The 26422-nt window shown below is 48.1% G+C and overlaps 7 protein-coding genes and 1 pseudogene across 8 annotated transcripts; 6 read left to right on the top strand and 2 right to left on the bottom strand.

Annotated features, from left to right (window-relative positions):
- Positions 1-804: 804 nt before the first annotated feature.
- F4812DRAFT_456883 (alpha/beta-hydrolase) lies at positions 805-2351 on the top strand (the record flags this gene model as incomplete). Its single annotated transcript, XM_047937065.1, has 2 exons — positions 805-915; positions 999-2351. The coding sequence occupies 2 exons, from the start codon at positions 805-807 to the stop codon at positions 2349-2351; spliced, it is 1464 nt and encodes a 487-aa protein (XP_047793187.1).
- Positions 2352-2811: 460 nt separating this feature from the next.
- Positions 2812-4503, top strand: F4812DRAFT_419319 (uncharacterized protein). The gene has a single exon (XM_047933328.1). The coding sequence runs from the start codon at positions 2857-2859 to the stop codon at positions 4051-4053; it is 1197 nt and encodes a 398-aa protein (XP_047793186.1). The 5' UTR covers positions 2812-2856; the 3' UTR covers positions 4054-4503.
- A 1133-nt stretch (positions 4504-5636) lies between these two features.
- F4812DRAFT_281738 (MFS general substrate transporter) lies at positions 5637-7633 on the top strand. The gene is made up of 4 exons (XM_047931030.1): positions 5637-5982; positions 6068-6524; positions 6589-7167; positions 7242-7633. The coding sequence occupies exons 1-4, from the start codon at positions 5729-5731 to the stop codon at positions 7488-7490; spliced, it is 1539 nt and encodes a 512-aa protein (XP_047793185.1). The 5' UTR covers positions 5637-5728; the 3' UTR covers positions 7491-7633.
- Positions 7634-8130: 497 nt separating this feature from the next.
- F4812DRAFT_281728 (polyamine transporter 1) lies at positions 8131-10054 on the top strand. The gene has a single exon (XM_047931029.1). The coding sequence runs from the start codon at positions 8231-8233 to the stop codon at positions 9932-9934; it is 1704 nt and encodes a 567-aa protein (XP_047793184.1). The 5' UTR covers positions 8131-8230; the 3' UTR covers positions 9935-10054.
- A 610-nt stretch (positions 10055-10664) lies between these two features.
- On the bottom strand, positions 10665-10810 carry F4812DRAFT_t45 (annotated as a pseudogene). The gene has a single exon. The product of its transcript is annotated as a tRNA-OTHER (tRNA).
- Positions 10811-13704: 2894 nt separating this feature from the next.
- F4812DRAFT_281706 (uncharacterized protein) lies at positions 13705-17936 on the top strand. The gene is made up of 2 exons (XM_047931028.1): positions 13705-14359; positions 14442-17936. The coding sequence occupies exons 1-2, from the start codon at positions 13893-13895 to the stop codon at positions 17260-17262; spliced, it is 3288 nt and encodes a 1095-aa protein (XP_047793183.1). The 5' UTR covers positions 13705-13892; the 3' UTR covers positions 17263-17936.
- Positions 17937-22116: 4180 nt separating this feature from the next.
- On the top strand, positions 22117-24423 carry F4812DRAFT_281530 (major facilitator superfamily domain-containing protein). The gene is made up of 2 exons (XM_047931023.1): positions 22117-22888; positions 22977-24423. Exons 1-2 carry the CDS (start codon positions 22260-22262, stop codon positions 24070-24072), a joined length of 1725 nt encoding a protein of 574 aa, XP_047793182.1. The 5' UTR covers positions 22117-22259; the 3' UTR covers positions 24073-24423.
- A 101-nt stretch (positions 24424-24524) lies between these two features.
- F4812DRAFT_281551 (HAD-like domain-containing protein) lies at positions 24525-26243 on the bottom strand. Its single transcript, XM_047931024.1, has 3 exons — positions 25368-26243; positions 25028-25170; positions 24525-24976 (listed from the first exon to the last, which is right to left on the bottom strand). Exons 1-3 carry the CDS (start codon positions 25862-25864, stop codon positions 24843-24845), a joined length of 774 nt encoding a protein of 257 aa, XP_047793181.1. The 5' UTR covers positions 25865-26243; the 3' UTR covers positions 24525-24842.
- Between the last annotated feature and the right edge of the window lie 179 nt (positions 26244-26422).

The raw sequence follows: 26422 nt of genomic DNA, 5'->3' as shown, positions 1-26422 counted from the left end.
GCCAAGTCAAAAAGAGTTATAAGAAATTTATTTTGAAATAAATATTTACTTGGAAATATACCTGACATATGTGAGATATTTCAAGAATGTATCAGGTAGCTTACTGTTTTGTCTGATTTTAACAGGTACCTAGGTACCTATCAGGCAAAGCAGGGGTCGGGGCGGGAGGACGTAAAAAGCCGAGCTGAAAGTTAAACTCGCCGTTTCGATGTTTTCGGATCCAGTCTAACCAAGAAATCCATCTTTTTTCCCCTGACTATGCCAGTCCCCCTTTTTTTCCCCTTTGTTTTTTTTATTTTTTTACTATGTAGTTCGGTTCATCCCAACAGCCAATCCGAAGTTGAACAACCCCCGAATTCCGTAATCTGACACTAATCTTAGTATCAAAAAGGTCACTCGTTTACCTAAGTAATCCTTCGTACCTTCGCTCTGCCACACAGTTCCTGCATGCTCTATGCAAATCCCGCGCTGCGGATGGACGGGACTTTTGCGCCATCATTGTCCCAATAAGTCCTAAAACATACGCGGTTGTATGTATCATTTGGCCGAGTAGTTATCGCATCCCATGTCTCAGACTTTGCCCCCCCTCCGTAATTATATAAGAAAAGACGTGACCGGCTTTGCCACCCCTCCGGTATGCTTAAAGCTTCAACTACAATTTTTTTACAGACCAGGAAGCTTGTGGCCACCTTTGCCCGGACGCACCAAGCCGACAATTTTATCCCTCCGGTGAAGAATCCTCTATCCACTGAGGATCATAACCCAGTTCCGTCCGGCATACCAATCGAACGAATACCGCGAGCAATGTCAGTAACTCGAAGAGCCAGAGAGGAAGTTCCAGAACGGGCGGCTCCCTCTAAACCCCCTTCTACTGGAATGTTTCCCTTAGGTTATAAAGAAGCCGCATCTCAATGGGTACGCCTTAGATCGTTTTTATTTAGAAGATAATCGTATTAGTTACTCGATTTTAAATGTGGCCTTTTCTGACCGAATCGCAGTGGAACAGTGTAACACCCACCATCGCTGAACGCAACGTGATATCATGCATTCCATATCTTCGAGAAGCTATCGCGTCGGGTACGAGCTCTGCGACTGAAGTTCCATCGGCGGAACATCCTGGAGAAGCTGAAACATCGTCGAAAATCGATCCTTACGGACCCAGAGTATGGAAGTCGACACTGGTCCAGTTGTCTGGCAAGAACAGGGGTCTAAACGAGTTCTCCGTAGAACGTGTCGGAGAAGACGTCGATGACACGCTCGTTATGCTTCACGGATACGGAGCCGGACTGGGGTTTTACTACAAAAACTTCGAGCCCCTTAGTCGCGCGAAAGGTTGGAAGCTCTATGCGCTAGATTGGCTAGGAATGGGCAACTCTACAAGACCCCCTTTCAGGGTTTGCGCGAAAGACCCGGCGGCGAAGATTACAGAAGCAGAGAATTGGTTCATAGATGCGCTGGAAGAATGGCGAAAGATTCGAAAGATTGAGAAGTTTACTCTACTCGGCCACTCTTTAGGCGGCTACTTGAGCGTTTCCTATGCGCTCAAGTACCCAGGTCACGTAAATAAGCTCATCCTTGCCTCTCCAGTCGGCGTACCAGAAGATCCTTATGCCGTAAACGCCGACATGCCGGAACCAACAGAATCGACATTCCAAGACGAGTTTACCGTAGACCAGAAATCAACAACCGAAAGTCACAGCAATGGCGGTTTTAACGGGGACAAGAAGGTGCAACAACAGGAAGCTAAGAAGCGGCCGTATCCTTCATGGTTAGTGTGGTTATGGGATGCCAATGTGTCGCCATTTAGTCTTGTACGATTAGCGGGACCGCTAGGGCCACGACTTGCATCAGGCTGGACCTCTCGCCGGTTCGACCACTTGGGTCCGGAAGAGAAGCAGACGCTCCATGATTATGCATACTCGATTTTTAGGCAAAGGGGAAGCGGTGAATATGTCCTCCCTTATCTCCTCGCCCCTGGTGCGCACGCACGACGACCAGTCATCAACCGAATCCACCGTGTGGGTAGACAAGTTATCACTCCTGCGACTGAGACGACACCGGCCGTGAAAGAAACAGGATTTCCTATCATCTTCATGTACGGGGAGAACGATTGGATGGACGTAGCCGGTGGTCTTGCCGCGGAACAGAAGCTCAAGGAAACCAAAGCTAAGATTTTAGCAAACGCTACCGAGGAAGAGAAGAAGAAAGAGAAAGGCGATGTGAAAGTTATCATCGTTAGCCGAGCCGGTCATCACGTCTACCTCGATAACCCAGATGAGTTCAACAAATACATCCGCAAGGAGCAAGAAGATACGAGGCGACAAACGTTGCGAGAGAGGGCTCAATCATAGGATTTCCTGCCTATCAATAACGAAGTAGATGGTTGTTTTGATGCATTGCCCGGCGTTTTTTTTTGGTTGGATATATTAGACTTTAGAGCTTTCGATTGACGATAATACGATAATAATGAGCAGAAGCTAACCTGGCTGTCTTGTATGCTATTCGCAAGTTGTGGTACAATAATTTTATATATATCCCGTATTACTACTTGATTAGGTATTCGTTACCCTTTTCCCTCCCCAAGTGCGAGACGAAATGCAATCTTGATAGTTCACAGTATAGGATACATTATCGTAGCCATTACTAGACCCAATAAACTCTTATTTTATCTTAACGTGCATATCCGTGCAATCAAGCACTTACCTATAATACTATGTAAAATCCGGATTGACGGAGAAGTTAGGCTTTATATTATAGGTATGTTATGTTATGTTAGGTAACCTCAAGTCACAAGATCAATTTATGTAAAGCCCGGATATCCCCCGATATCAGTATGAGGTACCTAGTACTTAATCCATGCATTATGTCAATCATCAACGACCCACAACCTCCGAACATATCCCGGATTCGGATTCGTTCCGCCCGTTCTCCTGCGTCCATTATTCTTCAACAAACCCCGCGGGAACCAAGTTCCATATAGAGCTACTCGTAAACTTTTTAATTCTTTTTTTTAAAAAAAAGAATCGTTTTCTAAAGATGTCAGAAGAAATAAATCCTTCCACTTTCCTTAAGTTTTTCGATCTGCCTATCGAATTGCGCCATTGCGTCTGGGAACTAGCCATCCCGGAGGACATCCCGGAGATATGCATCCCTTGGCCGCTGGAGGAGAGGCCGGTACATTGGCCTCACGATCACGTCGGCCATGTCTGGTCAACAAACTACTTGCATCCTTTCCTCGTGGACACGTGCTTCCCTACCATCATGTACGTGTGCCAGGAGTCGCGCTACTTGGCTATATCTCGATTGCGATTCCGATACTCGCCCGTAGCTGGTTGTCCCGTGCCCTTCCGCGCGTTTCGCCCGGACCTGGACATCGTATACATAACGCTGTGCCGGCCGCCTACCGATATAAACGCAGTCCCTAGGTGGGGTAGATATCCTCCCGGCACGCAGCGCGTCGCATTGGACCTGCACACCATCAAGGACGGCAGCTTCCTCTGGATCCTGTTCAGCGACCCGAGTCTGGATCTGCGGACCGTGTTCTGCATCCTCCCCGCTTCGGGGGCCATCCTGGACACGGCGGTGCGGTTCCGCCCGCCCGTCCGACGGTGCCGCATCCGCGAGATCGAGAGGCCGTCCAACGGCTCGGAGAACAATATCATCTACGTAGATCGCGGCTACGACAGGCGGATGACGGGCATGGCGCGCTACCTGGAGGAGGTGCGCGACACCATCAGCACCGAGTTCGCCGAGGTCCTCGAGATTCAGGAGGTGCCGGAGCCGTACCTGCGCCGGTGGAATGACGCCGAGGTCAAGTTCGACGTCGAGCTTGTCGCGAGGACGTTCGAAGAGTATCGGGGCGGGCGCTGGGTACCCAGCTCGGAGCACTCCGTCGGGTTCGACTTCCAGTCCATCATATTTCCCGCCTCGTGGCAAGCACTTGACACTGCTAGAACCTACCAAGTCAGCGAGGTGGAGAAGTGGACGCCTTTGCGGAATCCCGAGACGTTTCGCGTCAACGACATCCAGCAGAACGAGGTACCCTTCGAATGATCCCGGAAGAGAGACTGCTGTGTAGAACTTTCATATTCTCATTAATTACCCACCTCTACCACTTAACGGATAGGTTGTGGGAACAATTCAGTGCCGCTGCTGAGGCTGTCGTCGTCGCTTAGAAGTACATGGATTATCTAACTGCTTCAAATAACCACCTCCTACCTATGTATGTTTATAAGAAGGTCTAGACGGAGTTAATCCCGGTCCCGAATGCGATGGAGATGGCATCCTTGAAATGCCAAGAGTGGAAGCTTGACTAGCATGAATCGCGCGCAAGGTCGAGGGTCCCTAGTTTAATATTCAACGGGCTAGCCCCTACTCTTCAGGCTACGAACTCCGCATTGTTGTTACATCCTCATCGAATTTCCGGTCGCCAGGTTTAATGGTCATAGCATAAGGGGCTTTTTCTTTGAGGAGGAAAATTCAAGTTTTTTTTTTCAAACCAAACCTCATCGGACACCCATCTTGTGAATGAATATGGCATGCAGTATCCCAAGAGACGTCGTATTCGGGAAGGTAAGCATTAAATCAAGACTAAAAGGGATCTTGCCGTTGTGATCTCATCTACGTAAGTAGTATGTATAATGCCAATGCTACCTAACCAGGTAGGTACCAATAAAGTAACGTCATGAATACCTACCTTTCAAGCAAGTTGACCACATACTCGGAATTTGTCGAAGAATTCTAAACCTGGACTTGGGAAAACTTGACCTTAGGAGTATTCTCCGTAATTCTCCACTATATTCTTTTTCTTTGAACACACAGAATCCCGTCATAGCAATGATGGGAATTATATGCGTCACGGTCCTCTCGCACAACACTACTACCTATCCGTTTGGATGCCGGTCTTGGATAGAGCTCATCGGGTGTCATTAGTATAACTAAGTCGGTTGCTAAAGTGTTCATACCTAACGTTTACGAGTGTGTGGATTAATAGCACGGCATTCGTAAATCCCGATTACCGTGGGAAGCTTGTTATCCTTCGTCGTCGGTCTAACTGCGCCTCATATTAATCCGTATAAAGTACTCTCTCTAATAACACATAAAACAGACCATGTCATGCGACATGTCAAAAGAAGAATTAAATGGTAACTAGATAGGTACTTAGTAATAGGTAGATGGTCAGGTAAATCGTAGTAGTTACTAGTATCTCTCAAAATATAGGGGGGAAGCGGCGCGATCTAGCGTTGGAATGGGTCATATTTTATGCAAATAGTCTCGGATGGTGCGAGATGGGAGGGTCTAAACGGTATTCTTATTAAAAATAAATACCATGCCGCCTAATGCCGTTCCGCCCACCGATAAATCCAGCGAATCCCGAGGCTAAGGGTAGGCTGAATCCCTACATTTGAGATTCGGTCCGCTGTCCACATGAGGCCAATTCCATGTGGGTGGGTATTGGATAAATTTATGCCAACCTCACTCCGGGATGAAGCTGTATCCGAATAGACCATCGGATCTATATGAATTCTCGGGTTCTTTAACATTTCCCGACTATGCTATATATAAGCAATGGAGGTAGCACGTTTTTTCAAGATGGCATTATCCACCGAGTCGGGTACAGATCAGCGTCGATTTTATATATTCGATTTCCCTCGAGCCTCAAGGACCCTCCCCTATAACGACAACCACCAGGGAGTTAGCTATTTCATCGCTCATTCAGAAATACAATATGTCCGCGATGAGTACGGACACGACAGAGAGGGGATCCGTCAACACCACGATCCCTGACAAGAACTCGATAAACGGGTCGGAATCGGATCAAGATGTCGAGGCGGGTGCTCATAGCCACGAAACTAGTCTCGATGAGAAGGACCCCGATGTCGTGGATTGGGACGGCCCAGATGACCCAGAGAAGCCGTTAAACTGGGCTGAGAGTAAGAAATGGCTAAATATCGCCATCTTATCTATAATGACCCTGGTAACGTAAGTACCTAGTAATCCACCTTACCAAGAGACTCTCGATCGTATAATTACTAGATGTCATACATTGTTGCTAACTTCGCCGCAGCCCACTGGGATCTTCCATGTTTGCCCCTGGTATTCCCGGCATTATGGTAGAGTTCCACGAGACCTCTACAACCATATCGACTTTCCTAGTCTCGGTATATATCCTAGGGTTCGCCTTCGGCCCGCTCCTCATAGCGCCGATAAGCGAGATCTTCGGTCGTCGTCCCCTGTACATCTACGGCAACATCCTCTTTGTCATCTTCTCGGTCGGTGCCGCCCTCAGCACCAGCATCGGGATGCTGATGGCTTTCCGGCTGTTGATGGGCCTTGCCGGATCGGTACCGATGACTATCGGAAGCGGTAGCATTGCGGACTTGATGCCTATCGAGAAGCGTGGACGCGCTATGTCTGCTTGGGCTTTAGGTCCCCTTCTTGGTCCTTGCGTCGGCCCTATCGCCGGTGGCTATCTGATCGAGGCCGCTGGATGGAGATGGGTATATTGGCTCCTTGTTATTCTGGTGAGTCGGCTGATGCGCGCCCCTTTTCTTATTGTGCCGATACACAGAGCTAACATAAATCCAGAGTGGCCTCTTTATCCCTCTTTCTTTCTTCTTCCTCCAGGAGACCTTCGGCCCCGTCTTACTGATGAACAAAGTCAAACGGCTCCGTAAAGAGACCGGCAACCAGAACTTACGCAGCAAACTGGCAGGACGGCTCACGCCTAAGGAGCAGTTCACGCAGGCCATCGTCCGACCGATGAAGCTCCTCCTGTTGACGCCAATCGTCACTCTCATGTCGCTCTACGTCGCCATCACCTACGGTATCCTATACCTTCTCATCACGACCTTCTCCTTCGTGTACACCCAAAACTACGGTTTCAGCGAAGGCGACAGCGGCCTGACGTACCTCCCCGCCGGAATCGGCATGATGATCGGCGTCGTGGGTTTCGGACAGCTCACCGACTACATGGTCCGGAAGAACAATGAGAAGGGGCTCAAACACAAGCCGGAAGTCCGCATCTCGCCGCTAATGACCGTCCCTTGCGGAGTCACGCTCCCCATCGGCTTGTTCATCTACGGCTGGACTGCGAACTTCGGCGTGCACTGGATCGTCCCCATGCTCGGCGTTCTTATCTTCGCCGCCGGACTCATGGGCATCATGGTAAGTCGCGACTCCTAAATAAGCCACTAAGTGTAATAATTAATAAGGTATATATGCTAACATTCCCATCTCAGTCTTGTGTCCAAAATTACCTCCTCGACACGTACATCCAATACGCAGCCTCCGTCACGGCTGCGATGACGGTACTCCGGTCACTCATCGGCGCCCTGCTCCCTCTCGGCGGGCTCGACATGTACAACGCGCTGGGGCTGGGCTGGGGCAACAGCCTCCTCGGGTTCATCGCACTCGCGCTCATCCCGATACCGGTCGTATTTTTCATATTCGGCGAGCGTATCCGCAATAGGTTTAATCCCAAGTTATAAAAAAACATTTGGTTATGATATTTGCATAAGACTTTATACAGAATAGACATAATAGACTAGAGATACCACAGGCTATAGGTAATGATAATGTATGGTGGGAAACTTGCATATTATTAATAGACTTAATAGAGGTTCATGCCACTCGACTTTGAGGTATTTGTTAAAGTGAGTTGAGATCCAGTGGTGTTGATATCCTACCTAAGGTTAGGTACCTCTCCGTCCTGCGGGGATAAGATGAAATCGGTAGGTTCTAACCTACTCTTCGGGGGCTCGCGGAGCCTTTGGATACGGGCTTGGCCGGAGCAGGGCCGGATGGGAATGGAATTATCTAGGATTTTCCTCAGATGTTATTGCCAGCCGGATGGTTTCTTAGGTGATCCTGACGAAGCCAAGCGGCGGCGATTCGGGAGCAATTACCACTGATATTTTGCTCACTTAGCGAACTGGCATATGTAAGAATTTTTTGCTCAACTGTCCTAGGAAATTTAGTTTCACAAATCCAAGACCCTTTTACTCGAGTATCGAAAGTTCTTGAAACCCCTACTACGTCATCACAACCGAGGGAATCTTCTACATAGTCGTTTGCCCCCAGCTACCTTAGGTAGATATGATGTAAGTTGCACGTGTATTTACTATTCGCCCAAGTGACACTATTAATTATTTTTAACTTGTCTTGCTAGTCTTTTTATATTACCTGAGATACATATAGATCTTTCTGGGTATCTTTTTAGAAGACAGCAATGTCGATGGCCGACGACGATGAGGAATTCAAACACCCGCGTAAAGCATCGCCGGGGGCACCTAAGCCAGATGGAAACTCCCCGGCGACCGAACCCGACTTTGATTCGTCTTGCGACTGCCCACCGAGCGAAAAATTCCATGACGGCCACCGACCGTGTACTTTCGACACGCGCCCGTCCCAAACACATGTGAGCGGTCGGGATGGCTCGCACGGACTGTCCGTAGCGTCACGAATATGGCATCGCCCAGAATTGCTGCCGTTCCACCACCAGCGCGCGAAAGACAAGACCGGAGAGGAGTCGCTGGTGGACTTCGACGGGCCGGACGACCCCTACCGCCCCGTAAACTGGCCGCGGCGCAAAAAGCTCCTCACGACCCTGCTATACGCCCTGGTGACCATGTCCGCGACCTGGGCGTCCGCGTCCTACTCCCCCGGCACCAGGCAGGTCGCGGAGCAGTTCGGCGTCGGGAGGCAGACTGCGACGCTGGGCACGACCCTGTTCCTCCTCGGCTTCGGCATTGGGCCGCTACTCTGGGCGCCTCTGTCCGAAGTATACGGCCGGCGGCCGGCGGTGCTAACGCCTATGTTTGTGTCCATATGTTTTGTGTTTGGCTCGGCGACCGCCAAGGACTTCCACACGCTCATTCTGACGCGGTTCTGGGCCGCCATCTTCGCGTCTGCTCCGGTGGCGAATACCGGCGGCGTTCTGGGCGACTTGTACACGCCGGCGTACCGCGGCATCGCGATGGCAGGGTCTGCGATGGCGATCGTGAGCGGACCGACGGTCGGACCTATCGTGTCGGCCGCCGTGGTAGCGCAGCCGAACCTCGGCTGGCGATGGACAGGGTATACGACGGGGATACTACAGTCCGTCATCCTCATCCTGGCCGTCATATTCATTGACGAGTCGTACCCGCCGAAGCTTCTCGTTGCTAAAGCCAAACGGCTGCGACTAGAGACGGGAAACTGGGCGTTGCACGCAAAGTTCGAAGAATGGGACATAAACATTGTTGAGCTCATGCGGAAGTTCCTTATTCGCCCAATCCAGCTGCTCTGCACGCCGATCTGCTTCCTCGTTGCTTTATACGCGAGTTTATGCTACGGTATCCTCTACATGCAGCTAGGCGCGGTGCCGATTATATTCGGGGAGATCAGAGGGTGGCCACTGGTGTCGAGCGCACTGCCGTTCCTAGCCATATGTGTTGGCTCCTTCACAGGCGCAGCTATCAACATGATTAACCAACTTTATTACAACAAGGCTTATCGCGCGTCAGGAGGCAGGCCGGTTCCCGAAAAGAGGTTACCTCCAATGATGCTAGGCTCGGTACTGTTCACGGCGGGCCAATTCATCACGGGATGGACCGCAGCGCCAGACGTCGCCCCCTGGATCGTCCCCGTCGCCGGGCTCTACCTAGCCGGATGTGGTTTCAGCACGATCTTCCAAGCTGCACTCAACTATCTCGTCGAAACGTTCCAGATGTACGCAGCAAGTGCCATAGCCGCCAATACGTTCTTGCGGAGCTGCTTTGCTGCCGCATTGCCTCTGGTCGTCACTCCTTTATACCGCAACATCGGGGTCGGGCCGGGGGCGAGCATCTTTGCCGGGTTCTCGTGCTTATTAGTTCCCGTGCCGTTTGTGTTCTACTTTTTCGGAAGGCGGATAAGGGCTGCCAATAAATGGAGCAAGCATAGCGTGTTCTAGATGGTTCTAGATATTCCTAAAAGGGTGCATGGCACTTGGGGTTTAGAATGGACTGAGCACTGCGGGAAAAGGGGTTTTGGTTTCTCTCTTTTGAAGTGTCTTTTACGTTTATGGGTTTACATTGCTAGTAGAGATAGGGGTTCTCAGATATTGTGGTAGATATTGAAGTGAACAGATATTTGTCACCAACTCAGCATATTCCGATATTCTGATTCTTGGGAGTCGGACGCAAACCATAGATGTTGACGAGTAATTTTATTTGTCATCGGCTGACGCTCACATTCCAACTCAGGTCAGAACCGTGTCGGATCACCGACTTGAAACAGCAGACTCGCGTGCCGGGGATCTTGGTGAAGCACGGCATTGATGTTGTGATGTTGTTCCGCTACGAAGAAACTCCGGCGTGTCGCTGGTGTAACAGCGGATGTCACATCGAAAGCGGCTCTTGAAATTTTTATCTTCAAAGAATTACCTTGTTGAATGTGTGAGTAAGACATACGCGCATGAAAACCTGCATCTACTTGCTGCAGGGCCGAAGTAGAAAAAAAGGGAAAGGGGAAAACAAAAAGCAAAGCCAGAGGAAGCACAGAGTGGAAATATCGAGATACGATATGATAAAAGGTTTCTACAAATATAAAACGTAAGGAAAAAATAAAATAAAAAAGATGGTAATGATTAAAAAAAAAATAGAGGTTGCTTATCCCAGTTTACTGGGAAGCATCAGGAATTGAGCCCGATGCGGGGGTCGAACCTTTGGTAAGGTGTTAGTTATATGCAATGTAGATTGTGCGGAATGCATCAAGAACTTACCCGCAACCTTGAGATTACTATGTGGATAGTAAGAGTCTCACGCTCTACCGATTGAGCTAACCGGGCACTTGTTGGTGAAAGACGAATCGGTTTTGCGGTATATAATGGTTTGCGCGGATTGTGTGTGTATTGTGTGGGTGTGTTTTGTTTGTGTGTGGGTGTGGGTTGTGGGTTGTGGGTGTGTCGATACTTGGTACTTTGCTAGTTGCACCCTTGCCCTACTGTGTCTCCCCGCCGAGATCCAATTATTTTCACACTTATACAAGTCAACTTTGCCAAGTTTCATACCTCGAAGTTGTGCTTTTTACCTAAGTTGATAGATCATTCCAATTTTAAGAATTGAATTTATCTAGATATCTAGTTCTGGAAAATCTTCTTTTGGGGGGTGGGAATTGTCTTTAAATTTTCGATTATTTACACGCTTAGGAGATGACAATACAAACTGCCGTCTAGACATACCCAGGTTAGCTGCACTAGGTACAATACATTGTATGCCGAATTTAATACTATGATATATTTACTCGAAGAACATGTTTGATTCCTATCCGTCAGGCGATAGTCTAGGCTATAGCTCTATGCCCCTCTGCCAAGTGAATGGACTCTAATTATAGATAGAAGAGATGGACAAGTATGTTTATCACTCCATGAGAAGTAGCGGCTTAGTTATTTGTATATCTCTTTTGATACATGATTTAGGCCTACAATTTAGTCATGCGCCTACTGACGTGTCCTTCCTTACAGTTCGTGTCTTGAGAATGAATCAATATGTGAGGAGAGGATTTAAAAAATTCCTATGGTTCGTTGATAGAGCAGAGTTTCAGGTAAGCCAACTTTTAGCACTTGTGGTCAACCGACATCAGCATACTCTAATAAATAGTTCGCCCTTAATAGGAAATACAAACACCAACCTCTAAGTATAGCAGGTCGCCAGGGCTTTTGTAAAGCTTGGTATTCTTTTCTTAACTCATGAACTCCATTGTGATAATTAAGTGAAACGAATCTACCACCAAGAACATCTTTTCATCCGGGTATTCGGATAGTCCTAGTCGTCTTCCTGGGGCTTATAAAAAAACATGTGCTGATTTAGTTGAGGGGATAGGATTTGATTACTACGTAAAAGAAAAGAACAGCTCTAGAAGGCTATTACGTGTAAGAATATTTTATATTGGCTAAGCTTGAGCAGCTTCCAAAGTTGATTAATAGGATCAATTCTGTAACTCGACCTTCTGTACGTACCCGCATCTAGGTACTTCGTACTGCGCCATGTCTTTCACCAGGTGACGTACGGAATACAAACAAGGAATACAAACAAGGCTATTTTTATCGAGTCGGAAGTTTACCATGTGATCTGGTTATGTCATTTAATTATTACGCTGAATTGTTTAATTCGTCATTCCTGTTTCTATTCAATTGTTCTTTCCATGGCGTGCGTATATGGTGTTCTTCGTAGAACCTATTAAAATTACCTACGTTTCTTAAGATAATAATACCACAAAGCCTCTTTGACCCTGGTAGCCCCCGGAGATGCTATGCTACTAAAGGTAAGTTAAGCGATCACGAGTCTGGACTTCGGTCGCTTCCCGGTTTGATTCCCAGGAACTGGAACTGGAACTGGAATTGTAACTCTCAACAAGGTATCCTGCAAAACCCGTTACTGGCATCTAGGCATATCACCGTTCACACCACGTGCCTAATGTAGTACATATCTAAAGTACGGCGCGGGCGTGATGCTTACCAGATACCGAATTGAGGCTTAAGTTAATCAAAGAGATCAAACTAGGTAATTAATAAGTTGATTACTGGGTCAGGGTCAGGCCTACACGGACTTTGAGAGTCTGGGGTTCCCTGGCTTATTACGGTACGAGGTTTCTTTATGATCTTACTTTAAGCAGGTATGAACGTTTTCTATTAGCCGTTTGGTACTGAATATTACTGACGCCATACCCTTACCGCGCGCTACGCTATTATTATCTTTTTTTTTTCTTCTTTTTCCCTTCAGGTACCAGGTAGGTAACAATAGCACCTGTCTCTACAAAATTTTCCGTTAGCCGCGCTACGAATCAATCAATCAGCTGGTTGAGATCGATCTTTACTTTATCTGTCAATCTAAATAGGGGATGTCCAAGTCGAAGTAGTGTAGAGATTAATTACAACACACGCACCTCTAAGCGACCCGACGCTCCCCCATCTTCCCACAGGCAGACAGGGTAGAGATTGATGATCATTTACCAATCACGTTCAATTACGCTAACCTAGGTTGTTAGGCTGGGCATGTACGTGCCGTCGTATGCAGATGCAGATGCAGGTCAGTACCTGCAGTAGGCAGGAGAATGCACAAACAAACTGTAACCTACGTGTACCTACTTCGTAGGTGCATGGCCAGCAGTGCAACAGAAATAACCTTTTTATTCCCTTCGTCAACTCCTTACCCGCGTATTGGCTTGCAAAATATTATGTTCCTCATCCTCGACTTACACCAGCCTTGCCCGGAAGGTTACTTGTACGGTTACAGGGGGTTAAAATTGCGAATGGACAAAAACGGATGTAACAAGGGGCTTACGGGCTCGGAATGCTAATGAGTATTTTGATAGGCTGACAGGGGGTGGAGGATAGGAAAAGTCGCGCGTCTACAGTTACTAGGTAAGCTGTCCATCATCTTTCAAGCGCTTGCTTCATTTTGCAAGAGCCACCACATACCTACATCCATACATCCATCCATACGCCGGACAAGTGTACATAGACGTCCACGGTTGCCCACGTCCTTGATACCCCCCTGGACATTTCGATGGTCTAATAATGGATAAACGTCCGGTTGCGACGCTACCCGGCCTGTAGTCCCATGCCGCCATACCCCTTTCGAACATTCCCAACCCATGTTCCCCCATGCTAAGACGCGCGAGTTGTGGCTCCCTTTTCGCTCTTTCTCTATTGTGCGCCCTCACTCTTTCTGGCAGTCTATTATTTGCTAGGTTTACTCACGTTGCCTTCCTGTGATTGATTGTATCAGTGAAACATTACCAGTTCCTCTGGCAGGCCGATTCGATAATCTCTTAGCCTAAGCCTGTAACTCTCCACTCATTCCTCCTAACTGCCTAACCATGAATGACAGGACAAGGACAAGGGAGTAACTGATAGTATATCGACCACCATGTCTGTCCCTCAGCCTCTGCCGAACCAGATCCTCCAAAACCACCAGCGTCGGCCTTCCTTAACAGCCTACTCCGAGACTTCCCGTGCCTCATCTGATCTGTCTATACTTCAGCAGTCCATTCCCTCCCTCCCAGACCAATCCCAATCCCTTGACTCAGCTCAAGCCTTACCGGGTTCGAGAAACACGAAGAAGCTTGTTATCGACAGCTCCGCCGTGGTATCGCCCGTCCGGTCTATTCGCCGCAAGCCGCTGTCATCAACCGCGTCGTCAATTGCTACTAGGTACTCTTCTGGAGAGTATCTTGCTTTTGCAAAGGGGCCGCCCGGTCCAGACCACAGATTTTCTCGTTCCTTTTCGGTTGATAGTCCTACTGTTTACGAGTTTCCTCGCCCTCCAACCGGTTCATTAGACAAGCCAGGATTGGAATCGCCCCACGATTTCATATTGATTCAGAGCAACGTAGAGTAAGTCAAAAAGTTTTATTGATCTACAATCCAATTCCGGTCATCTAAGTACCTTCATTTATTAATCCTAGAATTTATCCAGGAAACCTCCCGAGGCTCGTCATCCATTAGCTTCCGTCGACTCCAGCCCGGCTGTGACGGCGGGTGAAGTCGAACGTCCAACTTCTCAGGGTAGTAACCCTGACGCTTCTCAAACAAGTCACACCACCGACTTGTCGCAACATCACGAACCGGCCGCCTATGACGATTTATTTAGTGACGAAGAGGAGGATCGGTTAAGTGACAATATTCTCGACGGATATAAATCGGATTCGTCGGATTATAATAATAGTCGTAATTCTTATCACTCTAGTACTATGTCATTGCATATCACCCGGAAAGCAACACCCCCACAGTTGAGGATCAACCCGGATGATATATCGTCGACTCCAAAAGCCGATAGAAACGACATAAAGACTCCTAATACCGATAAACCTCTACCGAAGTCACCAGGCTCGTCAAAGCTAGGGACGTTCTTTGGCTGGACTACTTCTTCGCCTTCGAACACAGAAACGTCAGACAAAGGATATTCGCCTATTCCTTCACCCTTTAACTTTTCAAAGGCGACCAGCGTTACCGATGCATCCCCAGTTACAACAGTCGGACCACAATCACTACTGGATGCCCCCAAGGGATTATTTGCATCTCCAAACTCAAGGGAATACGGCGAATCTTACCTGTCGCCATCAGCCGCTACTATATCGCCACAATACCTAATCGAAGAAATGGAGGAAGAATTAAAGGCCATCTCGGCCGAATTGGCAGCGTCCATTCGGCGCGAGATGGACCTGGAAGACTTAGTAGACAGATTGCAAGCAGAGAGGGACAACCCCACGACGAATGCAAACAAGAGGACCAGCGACTACTTCTCCGATTCGGGATATAGCTCTGCTAAGCTAAGCGAGTATGATCAGTCGCGAGAAGAGATAGAGAAGATTCAAAGAAGATCAGAGCAGGAGAAAGCACAGATTAGGCTCGAGTTGACTAATAAACTTCAGGATGAGAGGTCCAGGAGACAACAGCTTGACGTACAGATCAAGGAGCTGTCGGAAAGGGCGTCTCAGATTGACCTTGCCAAAGCCGACAACGCGGACACATCCGGACGTGTTAAGGAGTTAGAAAATACTTGTGAAACTTTGCGGCGTAAGCTCACCGAAGAGCGACAAGTCAAAGATAACTTTGAAGATTTGCTCGCAGCGCTCAAGAACGAGCTCGAGAATGCCTCGAACCAACGTGACAACCTTCGCGACGAGGTTGTGCCTCAACTCCGAGCACGTGTAGAGGGTCTCGAATCACAGGCGGCAGAGCTCGAGAAGATGGCGTATGAATCCACGAAGATGCAGCAAGAGCTTCAGGCTCTGAAGAACGAGAACACGTCCTTGAAACAAACGCAGCCCAACCCCATGGGCACCATCTCCGAAGAACCAATACTTGCCGGATCTCGACTATCCCGGTCCAACTCGTTGACCGGTCCCTCACCGTCCTTTAGGCTTCAAAGAGCACCCCCCGGTCTGACAAGGTCCAAGTCAGTCAAGACAACCGAATCTCGGGATCAGCTCTCGGAGCGACTTAAGGACGTCGAAGAGCAGCGAAATGCTTTACATAAAGCCCTAAAGAATCTACTGGATAGACAAGAATATCAGAACAGGGAAAACGAAAAGAAGATCCGCGCCCTCGAGATGGAGCGTGACCGTCTTTTAACTGAGTCGCCACAGAAAGCTGGTTTCCAGAAGGAAATAGCTAACCTCAGAGCCGAGATTACCCTCTTACGACGACGAGCCGACGAGGCCCTGGAACAAAAATGGCAAGTGGAGAAGGGTCTCGGCGGTCTTAAGATGGATCTTGATCGAGCCGAACAGGAGATAGCATCTCTTAGGAGCTTGCTTAGTGAGAAAGACATTCTAATTCCACCATCTCTCGCACGTCAGAGCAGTGCAAGCGACAAATTCGCGGCACCCGTAACTTCAGATTCCCTAGCCCAGGCTTATGAAGATCTCCAGAAGGCATATGCCGATTCTCTTGAGCGCATCAAGAAGCTCGAGGCTATCAGCTCGCCAAACGAGATAACCAGGATTGCGATGGAAAAGCTTGAGCAGGCACTGACGTCTACAACCTTTGAGCGCGACATTGCACGCCAAGAGGCAACGTCGTACCAGGAGCAGCTCGAGGCTCTCAAGGCGGGCGAAAAAGCCTACCTCGAATCTGAAAAAGCACTAGCCGACGAACTAAGCGAGTCAGCTCGTCGTGTTGAAGAGCTAGCTATCCAGGTCCGCCAGCAGCTAGCTATCAACCAGACTCTACGTCAGAGAATCTCGGATACGGTAGCTCGTGGCGAAGCCGAGCAGAAGGCCAACAAGGACCGTATCACCGCAATGCAAGCGCACCTCAGGAGCCTCGAGGAGAAATTAGAGGCCGCGCAAAATCTCTCGGAGGAGCGAGCCGCGCGGTACGAGGAAGATATAGCTAACCTCAGGGCCAGCCACAACGACCAGCTAAAACGTATGCGTGACGGCTTACGTTCTCCCCGGATGTTTCCGGCAAAGTCTCCCCTATCCCCTCTTTTCTCGGGCCCGAATGCTCGATCTCCTCGTCTCGCCGCGCGCCCCGGCTCGGCTGTCAAGGTATCCGACGATGCCCAGATCGACAACCTCCGCGCCCGCATCGCCGAGCTCGAGAATGCTCTCAGCGATGCTGACAGCGAGATGCAGCAGGTCGTCAGCCGTATGAACACTGCTCAGATCCAAGTCATGGAGCTGCAGGAAGAGCGCGAAGCAGCCGTCAGCCAGACGCGAAAGCTGGAGAAGGAGCTCCAAGCTGAAAAGATGAAGGCCTTCGAGGGGCGATTTAAGAGCCTGCAGTCGTGAGGGCCATTACTGGCTTATGATGACCCTTAGTCTGACCGGTGTATATCCTCACAACATCACGATTCCATGAAAGTCAAATCAACATGGGCGACACGCCTATATATGGGTACCTACCTAACTAAACCTTGTTTTTATTTTCCTTCCGTTTTGGCATTTACAGGAATCAGGCATCCTACTACGCATTGGGTACGGGCAGCGCGCTCTCACCTGGATTCAGCATGCGGCGTTTTGTATTAAAGCAACGACAGCATTGCATCGTCACCTTGGTTTACTGTTCATATCCCCCCATTTGTAACTTTTTTTTTGGAGCGGTCGAAATCTGACCCATCTCCTTTACTTTTGTATAATACTCGAAAAAAAACTTTGGCAATGTCCAGAGACACTCGAGGAATTGTATAGCTTAATGTTTTAAACCTAGTAGTTACCCTTCTAAACCTGTATATATGTACCTATACATATATCTACGCGGTCGCCTACGGAAAAGTCATGCAGAAAGAAAGAAAGAGAGAGAGAGAGACAACACTGGCATCTAAAGAAAAAGGTGCTACGTTAGGCTAGGTTAGATAGCTAATATTGTAACTATCGGGTATGGCCAACCCGGAATTAGTTGATAATTGAAAGAAGAACAAAACAAACAATTGCTATAAACTGCCCTTCGGAATTCTTATATCTCCCCTTTCTTGGTGAAATTGTGCTTCCATTCGTGACTGAAACTGGAATTCCCTTATACTAGGTACCTACCTATTAGGTTAGGTAGTAGATCATGTTTAAGGGGCCATTAAAGGGGCTCGAGAAATTTATTCACATGCTCGGTGTTATCCAGGGCAGAACAACGTCGTGGCAAGGGTGTAAGTAGTATATTATGTATAGATGAGCAAGGGAGCTCGTTCTCCTAAGCTTGTCAAGTCGCTCGACCCGTCACTTGTTCTGACTGAACGTTATTCACATCAGCCTTAGGAGGCGACAACTCGCCTGCGGGCACCTAGCCATAGGAGATTAGGTCTGCTATAGTTGTAAGAGATATCTTAGGCGGGAAACCATAATTTGCTGCTACGACCTTTGGTGAGATCCCTAGTCTACGTACAAGACTTTGCTATCTCTAGACGGTGGCGTCAATCGTTCTCCCATCGAGACCAGCGCCTTCCGAGGAGTTGTTCAGGGCGTCTATGCCGGTGTGGGTGCACGACAGATACAGCGTTGGAAGGACGTAAGAAGCGCCGGCCTCAATCGCATAGGCAAGTCTGCCGGTAAGTTTTTTTTTTTTTACCATCCGTCGGCTGTCATGCTCCATAAGCGCCAGGATAGTTGATTCCTGTCGAGGGCGTCTACTGGGGGCTCATATCGCTGTGGTACTGGAGAAGGTGGCTGCGCATGCTCCCGACCAGGCTAGGGTTCTTATGCCAGGTACTTCTACTTTTATCTTGCCTGTCTAGGGGTTTGCCCAAGCCGAGTTCTACGACATTAGTCACATCGTCGCCGAATCCGTCCCCGAAGATGGTAGGCTCCGTATGCGTGCTGTAAGCCACTTCTCATCTTGACTTTTCGAACCTTGCTTAATCTAAGAGGTTAGGGCGTTCAATCTCCACATCTTCCATATCCGCGCCGTCTATTTATACTCGAGCTAGGCTGTCTCTCATCATGTGCTGCAACCAGACAGCATGGAAACTTCGTTGTTCCACGAGGAACTTCCACTTATGTACCTAACCTAGGTCCCTCTGAGCCAATCGACTTCCTCTCCTTTTCCTTCTCCAACCATATTTATCTGCAGTATGATTTCATGTATATAACGAGTGATAAGCTTACATATTTATGTATGATAGTTTATCAATTTACCGAGTTTCAATATGGTGGCTTGCAATCTGTAATATGTATGCCACCTAATGTTAAGGTGCCTAGGCTGAGGAAGCCGACACAAGGCTTGCTTCCCTTTTCTAAACTGCATTAGGTAACTATTAGCATAACAGAAGGTTAGCTCAGTTTATCATAATGGCATTCTATCCATTTGACCCATTGGTGCTAAATGATACGCTTCGTTCGTTCCAGTTCGCAAGGCCAGGTCCTGATGGCGACGGGGAGCTGGGTTTCTTCCCGGAGGCTCAAGTTCTAGCCTGGCACTCTGGTAAAGGAAAAGCACAAAAACGCTCCGGCGCAGCGGGGGGAGAAAATAAATGCTCATACCGCCAACTTATTGATCCATATGAAATAAGGATCTTGGAACTAAAGCCGGGGAAAGATGACGAGAGGCTATATGGTGCTCTACATCACTGTTCTGTTGAGTTTGGTTAGTGTGATAAGTTATCATTATTCTGCAGACCTGCTCCCACTGACTTGGGTATATTTAGAGGAGGAAAACTCGACAAGGTTCGCCTTAGCCACCAATGTATGTGAGCCCGTATGGTACACAGCTTTAAGCTACACTTGGGGCAAGAACGTGTTCAACCGGGTTATTGAATGCGATAACTTTAGTAAAGATATTACTGAATCGCTAGAAGCTGCTCTCCGCCAGTTTCGAAGGCCCGATCACTCAATTATGCTGTGGATCGATCAGATATGCATTAACCAAGACGACCAAGAAGAAAAGGGTAGACAAATTCCGCTCATGTCGAGGATATACAAGCATGCATTGAATACGATCGGTTGGCTAGGAATATCGACTCCTCAAACCGGCAGTGTTCTGCAACTTCTACAACATACGATTACAAAATTGCAATTTATTGAGTCTGTCACATGTCCGGATGACTTTGAAGAGCTCGGTCTCCCGGCTGCCGACTCTATCCTCTGGAAAGAGTTATGGGATTTTGTTTCCCGCCCATGGTTCAAGAGGCTCTGGGTTGTTCAAGAGGTCAGCTTGGTTCCCTTAATTCCTTACTCTTGTCGTTCCTCGAGCCCGTTTGGGGATGTATGTGTGTTTATATGCTGCTTATATGGCGATCTGATAGGTAGTACCTGGCCGTCTCACGAAAGATGCTAAATTTGAACTCGGAATAGATGACCCTTTCCAAAGACTTATGGCTTATGTGCGGTAGCTATATTACGACGTTTGATATTGTCTCAACCGCATGTATCAATCTTGCTAGTTGTGGTGTATCTCGCTGGCTGAATCAAAATTACGCAGCAGATACGACTGATGACAGCTGCAAGTGGATATACGATATCAGTATTCAAAAAGTAGATATCCAAGCAGGTCAGAGGGGTCCCTTATTCAGGCTTCTATGTCGTACGCGGGATGCGCTTTGTTTTGATCCCAAAGATAAAGTGTACGGCATTCTTGGTATCTGCGAGTCATCCAACATAAGGATCGATTACAGTGATGAGTACCCTGTATCCAGACTGTATCACGATGTCGCCTTGCGAGAGCTGCGTCAATCGTCTTATTTCGGAGTTGTGAATGAGTTGTTGCCAGTCGTCGATTATACTAGTCTACCATCTGCTCTCCCACCTGCTCTCCCATCATGGGTACCAGACTGGAGCCATCCACGGCAGACGGTCACGTTAGGAGGCCACACCTCAAGCTATGCAATATACAATGCAGCAGGGGATACCAAAGTTACTTTCTCACTTGGCGGCGAGAAAGACTCTGAGTTGAATATCCACGGGATATTTTTCGACGTCCTAGGCCATCTAAGCTACCCTTTTCGTAACCCGGATATCACATACAGGAATCCACTTAACGATAACAGAGATCTGCGTACATGCATCGAATTATGCAAAGACTTGAACGAGTATCCGGGTGGTAGCACAGTTTTCGACGCATTTTGGCACACACTGGTTGCTGATAAGAATGGCACCGGGCTGCAAAGGAGTCCGGATTCGTTTGCTGAGATATTCAGCCTCCTTTTGGACGAATCTTCTGGTACATCACCGACTTTACCCGGGCAAACGTACACGGCTCGTCAAAAAGGATCGAAAGGACAAGGGAAGCTGACGCTGGGTCACTTCAGTTCCAGAACTCCAGGGCAAACATTTCAGGATGTGCGTGCAGCCTTACAGAGTGCGATGCGTAATAGAAGACTAGGCATTACCAGTGAAGGCTTTCTGGGATTGTTCCCCAGTAAGACTCAGTATGGCGACACTGTCTGCATCTTGAAAGGTTGCTACATGCCGTTTGTGGTACGAGTGTCCGATGGAAGAACGGTTCGTTTGATAGGTGAATGCTATGTTCATGGAATTATGAAGGGGGAAGTTATAGGAAGGGAAGGGGTTAGTTGGGAGTCTGTTACGATTATTTGAAGGAATTATAGTTAGAGGTACCTTAGGTATTGTACTGAAGTGTTGGTAATTTGATGTTGTATTGGTAAACATTTCTAATGAATGGAATTATTTGTGAGATATGATAAGTCATCCTCGACTTGCAAGCTAGGTGAACACCCCACTTTTCCGTTGTCTCCCCGCTATCCCCGGCTTTTCCTCCAATTTCTATGGGGTAAATTCAGCCGAAGTCTACCCAAAGCCGGTATTAAGCCGGCGGAATTTCCCAATCAAGTATCTTACATCTTACATGCAAACCTGGGTTTTGGCGTCTGCGGGTTTTTAACACGGCAGCACATGGCAGCACATGGCAGCAGCAAAGTGATCAAACAGCTTCCAACGCCCTGCATTAACAGGAAGCCATACAATACACACTCCGTACATGATCCATCCAACCGGGCCTCCACCAGGCTAGATGGAATGGTGTTAACCCCGCGAGTTAGCTCGCTTTCTGCCCATTAGCTTCAGCTTTCCCATCCCCGTCTCCGGTCGTCGCAGTGGAGAGTTATCATCAAATACATAGTATGTTTTCCTGCTGTCCATGAATGGTCATGATTGGCAGATAAGAGCTCTTATGGCCCTACCCTAAGGATTACTGGTTACCAATGGGGTAGCACCGCTCTACTTAAAGGTACCAGTTACCTGGCATAAGCCTGTCGGCTGGGGATGATGGGGTCAGATCACACACCGACATGATCGTGAATTACTTTCTTGAGTGTTATTCCCTGAAATGTTCAGCGTGATATACTATGTACAATAGGTACACAACAGCTTATACAGGTTATCAGACAATACGAAGGGGAGGGGGGTATGAATCTTACCACCATGAATTAAATATTATTAAGCTGCCAACCCTCTCATTTTTATCCGTCTTCCTTCACGTAATAATTTCTTTCTCTAAACCACATCCTTTGTTTCTCCAATTCTTCACTGATATCTATCCGAAGCCCTCTCATCTAGGCCATGAGATAGACAAATATTCAAAAATGGATCCTTCATTATTCAGGACTCTCGTCCATGTTGAGCCTAACTCGAACCTACACGATGAACACCCCCTCCCTGTACCGCCGCGGAGAGTAAAGTCCAGAACGTATCCGGCGGTCCCTCAGCAAGACTCCATCGAGCTGGAGCCTCTTAGGCACCATCCCAACAACGCGGGCGCCTCTAGCGCTTCGGGGCCTGCTACTCCCAGAGAGGAGAATGACGTCGAGATGAGCGCCCCCGGAACGCCAGCCGAGCCGGCCGAAATCTTCGAAGCTCTCCCGACTCTGAAAGATCCGCCCATGAACAAGTTCCGCTTGGCCGCCTGTTGTTTCCAAAACTTCGTCGGTGGGTTGACTGATTCGGCACCCGGGGCTCTAATTCCTTACATGGAATCGTGAGTATAGAATCCCCGAAGCCACTTCATAAGAGGTATCTATCTATCAGTCCCAGACTGATTGACTGACTGGTCGAAATGAATGCAGTCATTATAATATCGGATACTCCGTAGTAGCTCTCATCTTCATCGGAAATGCTCTGGGCTTTATTATGGCCGCGCCCTTTGTCGACCAGATCCGCCAGCGCCTCGGGCGAGCTAGGACCATCGCCTTAGCGCAGCTCTCCATGGTTATCGGCTGTGTCCCCCTGATTTGCGCTGCGCCCTTCCCCGCGGTAGCGATTGCCAATTTCTTCATCGGTTTCGGTCTTGCCGTCCAGTTGGCCATAGGTAACGTGTTCTGCGCGAACCTGGCCAACAGCACGACCATCCTCGGGGCGTTCCATGGAAGTTACGGTATTGGAGGTACGATTGGACCCCTGGTCGCTACGTCGATTGTGTCTACCGGTGCCATCTGGAGCCGGTTCTACCTCTTGACGCTCGGCATTATCATTTGGAATGCCGGCTTCTCCACTTGGGCTTTTTGGAATTACGAGAAGGAAATGAGCAGTGGCGAGCCGAACGCCGTATCGGAGACCAACTCTCGTGGTATGGAACACGTGCCGGCCGTGCTGATTACTTTCAAGTCCAAGGTCGTTCTCCTAGGGGCCATATTTATCTTCGCGTACCAAGGAGCCGAAGTGTCCATCTCGGGATGGGTTATCTCCTTTTTGATCTCCACCCGCAACGGTAACCCTTCGTCCGTTGGTTACGTGACGTCGGGTTTCTGGGCTGGCATTACGCTCGGGCGGTTCGCACTCTCGCCTCTCGGCTCCAAGGTCGGGGAGAAATTGTTCGTTTACATCATTGTGGCCGGAGCTGCCATCTTCCAGTTGCTGGTCTGGTTAGTCCCTAATATCATCGGAGAAGCCGTATCCTTGGCCATTGTCGGGCTACTTCTCGGCCCTGTCTACCCTTGTGCTGCCTATATCTTCACGCGTAACCTCTCACGCCGCGAGCAGGTTAGTGGGATGAGCGTCATTAGTGCCTTTGGTAGTTCTGGTGGCGCCGTCGCTCCATTCACTACCGGTCTTTTGGCAGAAGCCGCTGGCACGTTCATCATGCATCCCATCGCTATCGGGTTGTTTATGGTCATGCTACTATGCTGGTTCGGCCAGCCTGGAGTTAGGAAGAGGGCAGAGTAGCGAGTTTATGCCACTACTATAAACTACCTCTTACATACTATACGTAGATGAATATAACGGCGGTAGATTAACTTTAGGGCGAAGCAGGCAAGGCGTCTTTTGTCTAGGTAGGCAGATATCCGGGGAATCGTATTGGTTTGGGTTTTCGAAAATATGCTGTTCCTCCCACAACGGGTTTCATGACTACCTCACATATGAATTAGCCTTGCTTATTGGTTATTGATATTTATCGTCTCTAAAGGTCTATCCGGAAAAGTCCTTATAACCGAAATATAACTTTATAAGCCAAGAATATTTTGCAACCGTCGGCTTAACATATAAAAGCAAGGAGTCTTTGAACAGCTCGTAACATAGATAGGTAATTTAAAGAGGTTTTCCACGAAGATTATCCCGATGAAGTGTTCGTTTCGTTCAGCTTGATGATATCAATAATTATGAATCCCTACCATGTTGTTAAGGTTTGGAAGATAGGTAGGTAGCTATCAAGCTGTTACACTACCAAAAGGAATTACAAGCTGATTCATAGATTCAGTACCCGTTAAGGAGAGTAGTTGAGGTTGTGATTTTCTTTTCTATAGGAACACCAGCCAACGCTCAGCATCGAATGGCATTATATCCTGTCTTAGGTAGGTACCTAGTACCCATCTATCTGTTCGTCTAAAAATAATATCTACCTGCGCACTAAAAATGCCTATGTCATGATATTTTAACGTTTATAGTGACAAAACGAACAACACACTGAAGTCTACAAGAAAAAAAAAGATGAAGATTTATAGTCTTCCCTTCGCCGCCTCCTTGACGGTGATCTTGCCCTCGACCACATCCGCAACGATCTTGTGGATGTCAGAGAAGTCGTTGAAAGTGACAAAGGGCACCTTCTCGTTCTCACAGTATGTTACAAGGTCTAAGGGAGTTAGTATATCGCGGAGGTTGAAAGAATAAAGAGAGAAATTACCTCGTCCGGCCTTGGCAAACAGTAAATCTGTCTCCTTAGCAGCCGATAAGTCGGACACGCCATCTCCGGCATAGAACAGGATAGGTCGCTCTGGCAAAGCAGAGTACGGTCTAATCTCAAGGGACTTGTCATGTCCAAAGTCACTACATTCAGTAAAATTATATATATTAGCTACTGGCTTCTAATCTAGAACTATCTGTGCACGTAAGGTACATGTCTTGCCCTTTAAGAGGAACTTGCGTGTTGTGTAATATAATATAAAATTTAAAATGTATCCAGGTAAGATGTTCACGAGAAGAAAAGTGCTAGTCTCTGGAAAATAAAGTAAACAGGGACTTACCTATCGTCGTGGTACTTGATGTTCCAGCCATCTTCGTCGTTAATGCTCTTACCAGGCCTAGCTTCAACATCGTTGCTGACAATCTGCATATGCTGAACGGCCTCCTCGCCAACGAGGTGGGCAAGCAGAGCACGGATAACGGGTTGCATACCACCGCTCAGAACGACAACAGGAACGTTGTTCGCGCGAGTCCAGGCGAAGAACTCGGCGAAGTGAGGGTCAAGTTGTACATTCTTGAGCAGGGTGGCAATGCACTGGTCATAAGGAGTCTTGATGCTGTCCATCATTTCCTGGAAGCTGTCGCGGAATGTGCGCTTGCCAAACAGAACGTCGTGGTTACCCTTCTTGCGCAGCTCCACGCCGAATCCTAGGTTATCTGTTATGAAGTCGTTGCTGTCCTGCAGCGTGATGGTGCCGTCGAAGTCGGTGAAGAAGATGGCCTTGGGGTTAGTACGCAGCGCCGGGAGCGTGCCATTGGTGCCGTTCGATTGAGCCATAATTTCTATTATCTATCGTTTGAAATTGTCTTGTTTTCTTTTTTTTTTTCTTTTTTTTTTTTATAAAAAAAATTCTATTTGTATAGATGTGGGTAGATGTATTGATTCTGTTGTTGAGGTTGTCTTATATGAGGGACTTTGATATCTCCAAGATGAAATAAGGAGTGACGTCACGCAATAAATGAAGGGGTCCTTGCGTGCTGCAGTTAACCTCGCATCTAACAAATTTGCAAATGAAAAGGACGAGATATTCTCCAAGTCAAAAGAAAAGAAAAGAAAAGGTTGAGAAAAGGGTGAGCGAAATAAAGTTTCCCCAAGGGTCTACCTAGTACCTACTATGTATATGTATTACAGCCAATGTCAACACCGACACTGGACATGCGACAAACAAAGAGCGATCCCGCGGGGCTCTTTCCTTCTGCCACTTCTCTGCCCCTCTGCCCCTCTGCCCCTCCATCAAATTTGTCGATCGGCGATGTTTTTCTGCCAAAACGGAAAGAACCCCCACTGAGGCTTGTTAGCCATCTTGGCAGAACTATGCCTTTAGCGTACATGTAC

This window comes from Daldinia caldariorum (genome assembly GCF_022478825.1).
Source record: "Daldinia caldariorum strain CBS 122874 unplaced genomic scaffold F4812scaffold_3, whole genome shotgun sequence".
Classification (NCBI taxonomy): domain Eukaryota; kingdom Fungi; phylum Ascomycota; class Sordariomycetes; order Xylariales; family Hypoxylaceae; genus Daldinia; species Daldinia caldariorum.
This window is presented reverse-complemented; position numbering and strand designations above follow the sequence as displayed.